The following is a 12,012-nucleotide window of genomic DNA, read 5'->3' on the forward strand; positions in this document are numbered from 1 at the left end:
TCAACCTCGATGCCTCCAATTTCAATTACCTGCACATGAAGCTGGTAAGTAAATACATATATTATATTATTCATATATTTATGTATAAACATAACCATTATTTCACAGGCCATGGTTGAGGATAAGATAATGGGATCTGAGGAGATAGATGACAGTCTATCCATGGTGCTGGAGGCCATAAAACGGCATGGGTACTCCAACCGGCTGATGGGCATCATATCTGATGGATGCCCCGCCAATTTGCTGACGAGAGTGAGCGCCGCCAGGGAGTACCCAGTACTTTGGGATATCGTACATCTGCGGAAGATTTTGGCAAAATATCGCGTTGTCGACAGAGTACTGAGCCCCGTTTACAATTTTCATTTCACTGCGGCAAAATGGCGGGATACGGAGTTCCCACCGGTGCGCGTGGATTTCCAGAACCGGATTGCAGAGGATCTTACACAGTTGAAGCATCTTATTGCACGTGTTTGTTCCTATCCTTTCCTACCATTCACCACACTGAACCGACTCAATAGCACCGACCTGGAGCTATCCGGCGTTGCCATAACGGCTATGGTGACCGACATTATATCAGATATGCCGATGGAGGGTCGTCGAATGTTCAAATTAAGTCCATACAAGTTTATGGCAACACTCGTTGGAGTCTCCGTGTTGGATACTCCCAACCCGGATGGAGTCCACCCCGGATAGGATAGGATAGGTATCCTATCTCCTATATAAGAGATATATGTACATTGAAAAAAAATATATATACACAGTGGCGTTTAATTTCAATTTTTACCTGCAAAGTATAGTATTAAAAGTTTGAGTAAAACAGTTTTTTGGGCATTGTAAAAACTTCTCTGAAAGAGAAGTAATTGTAAATGATTCTATCTCACTCTACTCACATGGGATTTCGATCCAACCAAAACACTAAACAACACTAAACTGAAATGTAAACAAAAACGCTTTACATTTACTTTACATTTACATTTACTTTACTTCAACCACGTTTCCACACGCGTTTCCAACTTCGTTTCCACACGCATTTTAAGGTCACGTGTGGAAACGAAGTTGGAAACGCGTGTGGAAACGTGGTTGAAACATTGTTGCGTTGGATGTTTCCAGGGATGTTTAGACACAATTTCTGTTCGACATGTTGCAGGATGACTTTTCCTTGTTGGCATTGTTGCCTCAAGTCACCGCCTTGCCTGTCAATCTGTGGCAAATGAGAAAACAAAAACCACGACTATCTTTATAAAATCTACGAAAAATCACCGCACCTACTATCTGCTTGCTCCAGAAAGCTTTCGTTTGGTTCTCTTGGGGCCTGTGTGTAACGGTTTTTTTGGAGCCCACTGTATTTCGGCCTCGCTGACATTGAGAATTCTGGAAAAGGGCGAGAGAGCTTTTCTGCGCTATCACTTTAACAGCGGGACTTTTAAGCTGCCCAAGCTTTTGGACAGCCTGCTGATAGCATTTACTATTCGCCCACCCTCCCCCTTCCATTCCTTGTTCAGATAATTATGATGGAACCGAACGCTTTTGAGCTTTTATACTTTGGACCACAACATAACGTCAAACATAACATAGACATACAGACTGTAATATGTACAAACATATATCTGGTCCAACGAGCAGGTGAGGTGGGTCAGCGGTGGCCGATTAGGCCAAAGGCCTAACCTCCAATTCACCAGCGAATAAGCGGCCATCCCAAAGAAGTTTTAGTTTTCTAGGGAAGTTTTCTTCCATTTTATTCATTTACAGGCCAGACTTAATAGGAAAGGAGCAGGCAGAAATAGGTGCACAGACACTCAGATTGTCACTCATCTCTCTTGATGAATTATAGCATCGTTTCAACTAAAACGAACTACTTCATTCTGCTGGAGTTTACAAAGATACCGCCAGGTCCTAGCCCTCTTTGCAGACCGATCAGATACACATATAGATAGATATAGATCCGCACAACATGGTAGCCGAGCTGACCAGAAACATGACAAAGATACTGTACTCTAATGAGAGACATTTAAGAAGTGCCCACCATATGCCCAAGAAGGATTGCAAGTTTTATAAGGGAATACGGATAGGATAACTGTTGACCATACGTCTGATTAAGGAAAAAAGGTGCCCAGAACCAGCGGTATCAAGACGACCCGAAACGGACCTACTGTACGTCAGTACCTCATCTCAACGTCCGATTCGGAAACACAGCTCCTTGAGCAATATCCAATATATTTTCAGCCTGTTTAGCGCTATACGAATCCAATACGGAAAGCAGATGTGAATAACCTATTTCGTTATCCTAATTTCGTTTTAAAGGTCAAAGAACATTTGTCTCGTGAAGCGTTTTGTGTATATTTATGCATTTATTTCCGGAATTCATTGTTAGACTAAACATAACATCAACAGTTTTGTATATTAGCAATAGTTTATTATGTTGTTTATTGTTTTGTTAGTGTACATCCCACGAATAAGTGTGGGTTTTGCCCTCTGAAGTTTATTTTTAAACGGGCTTCGTACTCGTAATTAAATTTGATAGGTTCAATATAGTTTTCACAAACAATTATAGTCGTAATTAACACAAATGTCAGATGTAAATATGTAGGTAATAGGTAATATTGTATTGTGTGGTTTTTGTATAGTATATTTTGGTTGTACTCGTAAAAGTGTATCAATTATTGTACATAAATATATATGTATAGTTTGTATGTATGAATGTGGCGTGAGTGTGGCGTGGGTTTTGTCTTAGTGTTTAACTCTTAAGTAAACATGATCCACATCATTACATAATTTTGCTAAATACTCGTATATAGTACTCCGTTTATAGATTGCAATTTGCATTAGATACAATTAAAAGTAACGCGAAATATATAATATTTGATTTGAGTCTGTCAAGGATACATATATGTATGTACTGTACTGTGTGTAGATATCAAATAATTTGAATAGAACACTCGTATAAGTAGATACCTTCATAGTGCGTAACGCTCTGTAACGATCTGTTAAATTGTTGATTTCGCCCTAATAATTGAATCGAACTGCTAATTTAAGTTTGTCATCGAAACAACACTGAAACTATTTGAGTTTACTTCGAGTTTAGGAGCAGTACTGGAATATCATGGAGTACTGGGTGCACGGAGTCAACTGAGAGTGCTGCATGTCCTGTGGAAGCGTACATATAAGGTATTGCAGTTCGAGATTACTCCCCAATGATTACCATCATTAACTTAATATATAGTATGTACAACGTGATCGGAATAACTTCTGGCTTCACTGACTGTCTTTATAGAGTAAGGGAGTCCGGAGGAAGAACATTGTACCTGGGCAATGCCCGTAGTAGCATTTGAGGTGTGACTATGTTTATAGTAGTTATATGTTATACGACATACACTTATGTCTGTCTTTGTGGGGAGTTTCAGCCGGCGATTGTTCGTACGTTTTATGGTTGTATCGTAGTTGTTCCATCTACTGGATTAAGACTTCTATCTTTAGCTTATAAGTCGATTCGATTCTGGGAAGTATGGTTCGGCTTCGGCTTCGATAAATCATTGGATTCAGTTACTTGGGTTCCATTTCGGTTCCTTCATCATATGTATATACTGTATATACTCATACACCTACTAAGCATTTACACCCTTTATCTGTATCTGTATCTTTGTATGTAGCTATATCTTTACTTGTATATGTTGTATATGTATGTATTTTGTAATTGTATGTATAAATATGTTTATGTTTATGTTTAGGTAGACATATATGTATGTATGAATGTGTGTTGGTATGTAACTATGTATCTTTTGAGCGCGTCCTTATAGCAGTGCCTTGCTCTTTATGCTATATAGTAGTAGTATTAATGTATATCCTCGTATTTGTCTTACACATTGCTTGCAGCTAATTCTGATACTGATTCTGTGTCATGGTCAGATCCATCTGGTTTTGCAAAGCAGCTTTGGGCAAAGTGTGGTAAATGCAGCTGGATTTGGCCTGGATCTTGGATCTGGATCTCGGTCTCGATCTGGACAGCTGGGAGGAAAGCCAAAGTGCGCCAAAAATAATGTACTCAGTAAATATGTAATCAGTATTCCCTAAGCTGGAATGATTCCGCATTTTGTATTTTTACTTTACTCGGATTGCTTGAGTGGGAAAATAATTGAATGTTAAATCAATGATTAGCCTGATTTGATTTTCCATCGATCAATTGAACAAGTAATTGCTATGCCTTGAATCCGCATCACCATCAAATGAAACGAAAAGTCATTTTAAATTCTGAAGATCTATCACTTCCTAGTAAATATTGTTTCGATTTATGCGCAACAATTTGCACCAAAAATTGACTTTAAACGTTCACTGTTCGTGCTTGAATATATGTGATTTGTATAATGCTTTTTAGTTTATTTATGCTCCCGCGCATACTATTTACATCCGAAAATTGACGCGATTAATTGCCATAAGGTATTCTTTTCTTTTCTTTTCGTTTCGTTCCCATTCTCTTGCTTGGCCCTTGCTTTCTTATTTCTCTGTTCTTTGCTATTCGAACTTTCTTTCGGAATCTAAACCCAAATGTCTTCGGCCAAACCTAGGACGATTCTCGTGGAATCGAAGTGGCTATATTATTTGAAAATGTATTATTTAAATATAAAAAATATACATACATACATGGGTGTTGGTTTTTTCATTCATCTTGTATATGAGAACAAAAATAAAACATCCGAAAACGTAAAAAAATTCGTTGCTCTTGTTCCGCGGCGCAGGGATCTGCGCTCCTGGTCTGGATCGACCAGCCCGGAGGCCAATAGTCTCTACGGGCGTTTTCGTGTACATCGACTGCACAAGAAATAACAATGGAGAGATCCTTAACGAGATACATACACTAAACTATAGAACTAAAACTAAAACTAAACTAAAACTAAGCGTGATCAACTGTTTAACAAAGCGATGCGATACAAAAGTATATACATGCAGATACATACTTATACGATAGACATACATACATATGCATAAATATATGTATGTTGTATAATGATCGTATAATTGGTTTGATTTGTGGTGTGAGAAGTTTGCGTTGTTCTGTTCGACTTGTTCCTTAAAACCGTTTTGCAACAAATTCCTCTGTTCCTCTGTTCATCTGTTGCTTGTTTAATTGCATTTGTCTCCCTATCTACAGTGCTATTTATCCGGTATGTGTACTTTAATTGTGGCTGCACTCTCGTACATATGTATATGGTTTGTTATTTGCCTAAATATCATTAAATATTGTATATGTATATGTTAGTAAATATATAATATATATAATCATCTTTTATCTTTTTATCTTTTTGGTTTATCGTTTCTCTCTTCGGTTGGTGCAATGTAAAAATCCATGTAAAACGCGATTTGAGTATTCAATTTGTCCACTAATTAACATTAAATGTACGAGTCGGTTCCTCTTACAATGACGAACTCCTGCGGTTGTGGCGGCTGTGGCTGGCGCTTCAGTTTGTTGTTGATGCGACTATGCACGACTCTCCTCTGAATATGAATATGCAAATGCATGGGTCTGTGCTATGTACTATGTATTGTATGCTTCTTTATGCACTATACTACACGAGTATATGGTACTTGGTGCTGGTATCCTCTTGGTTGCTTAGAAAGTGCCTGAAGGGGAATTAGGCAATAAGGCAATTAGGGGGAACGTCTTGTGGAAATGGTTTTGGATACTTACTGGGACATTCTGGTGGGTTCATATAGCCAAAGACATTCAATTCATAGAGCGACGCCAGCGTGATGAAGAACAGGTACCAGAGCATCAGAATTATACCCAGGCGCTTGTCCAGCTTCCAGCCGTTCAGGTGCGTCGAGAGGATCAGGAAGACGACGGTAGAGAAGAGCGAGAGCGTCGAGTAGGCGAGACCTGGAATGGTTGAGGAGAAGAGAAGGGCACTCAAAGATTAGACCGGGTGACGGCCAGGGCTGCTGCTACGTCAGCTAGGCGAACTGTTAGAACACTCATGCCAGGCATACCACACACATGTTGCATACGACGAGTACTACGGGCGGGGGAGACACAAACGGGCGGGCGGGGAAGGGGGAGATGGGGAGAGAGTACATACCCTTGGAGATGACATTCACGTGCGAGCCGGGCTTTATGATGGCCGTTTGTATGAACCATGGAAGACCTAAGCACACTAGGATATCAAAGACATTCGAGCCAATCGCATTCGACACGGCCATGTCGCCGTAGCCCTCTTTGATAACGGCTATTGAGCTTAGGGCATCCGGCACAGAAACGCCAGCAGCCACGAAGGTGAGGCCCATCACGGTGTCGGGGATGGCCAGGGTGGACCCGATCACGGTGATCATCCACACCATAAAGTACGAGTAGAACGAGATCCAAACCATCGATAGCAGGAAGGTGAACGGATACCAGTTGCGGAACTGCTGCTGCCGGCAGTCGGGCATCGTCTTCTTGCACAGGAAGTGTATCGGATACACTACATACCAGGCAACCAACGCTGGCAGACCGCCCTCCGTCGGTCGCATTAGGGGATCTGGGCGGGGCTCGCGCTGCTTGTCCGTCGACTTGTAGTAGTCAACGCCACTGGGAGCAGGAGCGCCCACCAATTGGCCTTTAGCCGCACCTGCACCTGCACCCGCACCCGCGGACGCCGACGCAGCCGCAGCCTCGCCCGTCACAACAGACTCGGGCTGATCGGAGTTGTAAGCCATGTTCTCCTGGCCCTGTCCCTGGCCTTGACTGAATTGCCCCATACCCCAGTCGTCGACCGGTGGTTGGCTTGGCCTGGCACTGGCGGCCGCTGGCTTCGGTTGGTTCTCCTCGCCCCAGGCGGAATTCGGGTCCCAGCTGGCATTGGTGTCGCTGTAGTTCTGATAGTCGCCCTGGGGTTGGGTGATACTGGCGTCCACGCCATCGCTGGACTCCTTGGACATGCTCGTCTGTTGCTGTTGTCCCTGTCCTGCACTGCCCTGGGTGTAGGAGCTCTCGGGAACATTCTTGTAGGTCACCAAGGCCGACTGCTCCTCCTTGCTGGGCAGCTTAAACGGCAAGTTCAGCCCGAGGGCCCAGCGCTCCAGCTCCGTGTTGAAGTGGAGGGCCACGCAGTATCCCACATAGCAGAGCAGCATCACCACGGACTCGAACTGGGGAGAAAGTCGAAGATTAGTCTGCGGTCTTACGTGGCTTTTCCTGCACTCTCCGCGCACTTACACAAGAGATGACGTCGTTGAAGATAATGATCAGCATGACCAGGATAGAAACGCAGTAGAAGAAGCAGTCCCGCACCAGTGGCCACCAGTTTAGCTGGCAAACGGTTCCCGAGCACAGGGCACAGACGGATATCACGAACATAATATTGAACACCGCCGAGCCGATGACTCCGCTGATCCCAATGTCGTCCTTGGCGAAGAACACCCCTATGACCACGGTGGCCAGTTCGGGGGCCGAGCTGCCGGCAGCCATGAATGTGGCGCCAGCCACATCCGGAGAAAGCTTTAGCTCTGTAATAAATATTTGGAGTTAGTAGAGCGCCCCAGCGGAAGCTTCGGTCCGGTCCGGTCGGTCCAGTCCCTCAAGTCTCCGGGCTCACCTTCGCACAAACGGTCCAGGCTGGCCACGAAGTACTCGTCGCACACGATGGCCAGGCCAAAGAAGGTGTAGACGGCCACCAGAATGTGCAGGATAAGTCCGCCGTGCTGACGCGCCCACTTGTTCATCAGTGGCTGAGGAAACTGCTCGATGGCCGGCGGGGTGCAATTGTCGCGCTTGGGACGCCAGGTCGGGACGGCTCCATGCAAGTGAGTGGGCTCGGTGGCTGTCGGGGCCTGTGGAGGGAGCAATTGGGTGAAGCCAACCAGTGAAACGCCTATCAGACCCTACTCACATCATACGGCGTGGTGTTCTCGAGCTCTCGATTCATCTCGGTAGTTACTTCTCCATTAGCTTCGGCATCGCCTTCATCCTCGGCCAGGCCCACGTCCAGTGGTAGCGCCGATCCCTCCCTGGTGTCGCCCTTGGCCGAGTAGATGCTGACGCAGTAGTAGATCAGGAAGAGCAGACCCATGTTCCACATACGGGAGCGACGGGACCGGCGACGTACGATCTGTGTGCGGAAACGGAGGCTAGGGATTAGAACTCATCAGCCAAAGACAATGGGGCCCACCCTACAGGAAAATGCGACTGCTAGGAAAGTGCGGCTTATGTACGCGACGTTGCAGCGCCTAGAGGCGTCAGCCCGAGTATATAGAAACAGAAGTACCTACTCATTCAGACCTACAAGTCTACGAGTGTGTGTACCTAAAGGGCAATTCGCAGCACGCCTCGGATAAAATGGCAAGCTTATAAGGTTTATTGCCACCGACTTTGCTTGGCTTTGTGGTACTCGTACTGTGCCGGCTTGTGTCTGGGGGCCTGGCAGTGGAAATTGGATACCCGGCCTGAACTGCAGCCGTCAATCCCAAATGTAAGTGCAAGCAAAAGAGAAAAACACAACAACGACATCAATTTGCTGCGAGTGTATTGATACCCTGGATGAAAACAGGCTCCTTTCATGGTTAAGAGCAATTTTCTTACTACTGAATGGCACAAGACTTTCCATTAATTTATCAGCAAATTGTACTGCAGAACATCAACAATGAAAGTGAACTTTTCTATTTTGTGTTTATATACCTCTTATCGGAAATATACCAATAAATTTACGATCCTTGCAGAGCTTGTCTAATGAAAATGTTTAAACGATCGATAGATCGATAGTTCCTATGTCATATATGTATATGTATGGCCTTAACGACTGCTCTATCCTATGAAAGCGGGAAATGACAGATTGGCCTGCAAAAGTGCTTCCTTCTGTCCAAAGAGAAGAGCAACCACAGTACTCAGACATGGAGAATGACCGATTGGCTGACCAGTAGGTCTGACTTGAAATGAAATTGAATATCCGTTAGCGCTAGCGATTTGTGCAGTTGTCTTGCCAATGCACAGCCAAAGACCATTGGAGTTGGGTGACATTCAATACGGCACACTTTGCTCTTGTGGGCTCAAGGAAATCTAGAAATTAGAGGCGTCAATGCCGTGGGCACACTGATGTGTTTCACCTCATCCCAGAGTGATAAGCGCTCAGTAAATATATGTACCAGCAAGCAGCACTAAACTCAAGGCCCGTGGGGCGCTGAGAGGTGAGGCGGATCGGCAGGAACGAGAGTACTCGCACTATATACATTCGAAAGCATCCCGTGGGTCCACAGACATCGTATGACATCATATCCTACAAGTCGTCGGGGGAATCCTTCAATCACGACGCATACTCGTAAATGTTTTTGAATAAATTTGTTTCTTAGTGGCAATTTGGTTGATGTTGCAGATTTTGCTGTTGTTGTTGCTGCTGGTGTGATAACAGCGAAAATTTGCAGCAGATGTCAGGGGGTACAAGAAGAGAGAGAGAGAGAGAAAGGAGAGAGCGAGAGCAAGAGCAAGTGGCGTTTTTCACCACAAAAATACACAAACGATGAATGGTGGGCGAAGAGTGGGGGAGTGTTGTCCCCGTCCACCTCGGCGCCTGCCTTGTGGGCCACTCGGTCATGCCGCATAATATCGATTTACTCGCACATTCATGGACCGACCCCCTCCTCTTCTGTTCTTCTGCTATTCCACGAAGCTTTTACTCTTACGCGCTGTTGGGTAAGGTGGCTGAGTGGGGGGCTGGGCTGTAGGTGGAGCGCTTTTCGCTTGACTTTTGCTGTTAGTTACAGTTGTTGCTGTTGATGTCGTGTGGAGGGGAGGTGGTGGTGGGGGAAGCAACGATGATGTCGTCAATGACGCTCGCAAGAGTAAAAGGAGGCTGCTGGCAACCGACCCAGCGACCATCTTATAAAAATAAATGGCTGCGCTAACTAAATAGATGAGGAAGGAAGTGTCGGCGGGGCTTGTGGCGCGGACTGGGTCGGACTGGGGCGCCTCGGCTTACATCATACACACTCGTGTTTTCCTCAGCAGTGCAAAGACAATGGGAGGACTCATGAAAGGGATAGAAAAGAAAAGCAAGAGCAGGAACAAAAATAAAGGAAAGTAGACAATTGACTTGCAATTTGCATAAAGCCAAAGGGTTGGGGAAGGGGATGGGGTTCGGAACTTGGATGGATAAACAGGGGCTCAGCTGATTAGGCCCACACCCACAGCTCACACCTCACGCCCCCGTGCAGGCCCATTTCATAATCACTTTTTACCATTTTGCTTATTGTGCCTGGGGCTGTGGATTGAGCTAAACTTTTCACTGAAACTCGGCTTGAAATTCGATGTTTGCTCAGGCTTTTTGTCAGTTGCAGTCGTTAGATGGGTTTTTGCGGAAAACAGATACAGAAGAAAACCGTTGCATTGGAAAACATGTGAGGAAATGTGGCCTGGCCTGCGATTTTCAGTGTTCACTTTTCGTTCTCGGCTAGGGCTACTATCCCGGTAATCACTCCCTCCACTCCGCTCCACGCGCTGCAGCTGTTTTCGACCAGCAGTTAGCTTAGTAATGCATTTTTCCACCGAACCGTTATTATTTAGTTTTCCGTTTTTCCGTGTTCTTTTCGAGGGGGAGAACGGGACCAGTTCTGTGGTGTGTTGGTGTTTGTGTTTCTGTTTCTGGTGTGTGTGTGTGCGGCTCGGCACGAGTACGGGACCGAGACCAGGCGCGAGCTTTGTTTTGCGAGCGATGTGCACTTATTCGCGTTTTAATTCATTCGAATTCATAATTTAATTCGTTTTTATTCAGCAGCAGCAGCGCCAACCGACTCCACCGAAATTCAATGCGCACTGGTGGCGCGTCGTCAAGTCTGCCGCACAACTTCGCCTCAGAGGCAGGGTGGGGTGACAGAAACCCACCACGGCCGAGTGCGTCGGCAGGAAATGTCAGAGTTGCCAACTTTCTGAGACTGTCTCCCTCAGCGCGCCATCTATGGGAGCTTTACGCTACGGCCAAAGCTGGAATTTGAACGAAATGTTTGGTCCGTCTCCAACATCGGGGTTTGGAACTGTTGAAAAATTGCATTACAGGCGAACAATGGCCCGGCATCGCATTTATGGGTATTTGTTTGATTATTATTTATATGCGCCCTCCCCTAGCCACAAGCGTCAAGTGCATTGGCCTGGTCAATAGCAAATAGCAAACAGCAAACAAACGATCTTCCATTTGAAGTGCCGCAGAGGACATCAATTGTCTGGATTTTGCCACATTATCCTTTACATTGAGCCCAGAGCCCAGACGATGCCGATGATCGGGCTCTTTCTGATGTGCAACGTGACATGGCTACATGCTGCACCCTCTGATCTAGCCGCCAGCTCTTGCCCCGTCGGCCTCTTGCAAAAACAAAGACAGCTCGGGGAGGACACTCTCGCTCTCGCTCGTCACTTGTAAAAATCGGCATCGCAGTCACAATGACGGATTTACCTGTTGACACCTCACAAATAGACAATTCTGCTAATTAATAATGGGAGCGCTCTCGAAACTCGAGACTAGAATCGGTCCGGCAGGACCAAGAAATATGACGGCTCTCCGAAATTCAATTGTAACAGGTTAAATGGCTCAATTATTAGTCGGTACATCACAAGCCTCATGGCTTGGCGAGGTCGGGCAGACATTCAGTCTGCGAAACTCGGCTCTCGAGTAACTGGCCGCAGTAGTTCCCGGGAAACGGAGCGGCTGCTCCTTTGAGTTGACGTTCACAGAAGTTACGCAGAAATATGACTTTGATTCACGAATTTCAGGGATTGGATGGTGGGCAATGAGCAGCTTAGAGCTGCTTTGTTCGCTATCCACTATTAAGGTTTTGTTAGCTGTCAAACGTTAAGGAGACGTCGGAGTCGTTAAGGCGATTGTAAATCAAAGCCAATCACGGGAGCTAAAGTTGTTGCATACGATATGGGATGAGCGATGAAGATATGAGAATGTGGGATGCGGGTGAATGGCTTACGGAAGGTACTCTTTGTATGAACAGGTCCACGGCTTTCGTTAACTTGAAAGAACTTTAAATCACAGAATAAATAAATGAATGCAATAG

At 45.4% G+C, this 12,012-nt stretch overlaps 1 protein-coding gene across 1 annotated transcript; it reads right to left on the reverse strand.

Moving 5' to 3' along the window:
• Positions 1 to 3,714: 3,714 nt before the first annotated feature.
• Positions 3,715 to 10,740, reverse strand: LOC6594586 (probable sodium/potassium/calcium exchanger CG1090). Its single transcript, XM_002019250.2, has 7 exons — positions 10,195 to 10,740; positions 7,857 to 8,075; positions 7,563 to 7,797; positions 7,184 to 7,473; positions 6,069 to 7,116; positions 5,681 to 5,869; positions 3,715 to 5,613 (listed from the first exon to the last, which is right to left on the reverse strand). Exons 1-7 carry the CDS (start codon positions 10,195 to 10,197, stop codon positions 5,603 to 5,605), a joined length of 1,995 nt encoding a protein of 664 aa, XP_002019286.2. The 5' UTR covers positions 10,198 to 10,740; the 3' UTR covers positions 3,715 to 5,602.
• Positions 10,741 to 12,012: the final 1,272 nt, after the last annotated feature.

Source organism: Drosophila persimilis, unplaced genomic scaffold (assembly GCF_003286085.1).
Source record: "Drosophila persimilis strain 14011-0111.01,24,50 unplaced genomic scaffold, DperRS2 tig00000000-arrow-pilon, whole genome shotgun sequence".
Taxonomy (NCBI): domain Eukaryota; kingdom Metazoa; phylum Arthropoda; class Insecta; order Diptera; family Drosophilidae; genus Drosophila; species Drosophila persimilis.

Excerpts from the sequence above, each read along its gene's own strand:
- LOC6594586 (XM_002019250.2), bottom strand. Across the intron at positions 7,798-7,856 it reads AGAACACCACGCCGTATGAT|GCCCCGACAGCCACCGAGCC; the intron begins GTGAGTAGGGTC and ends CTCCCTCCACAG. Across the intron at positions 7,117-7,183 it reads TCAACGACGTCATCTCTTGT|TTCGAGTCCGTGGTGATGCT; the intron begins GTAAGTGCGCGG and ends CTTTCTCCCCAG.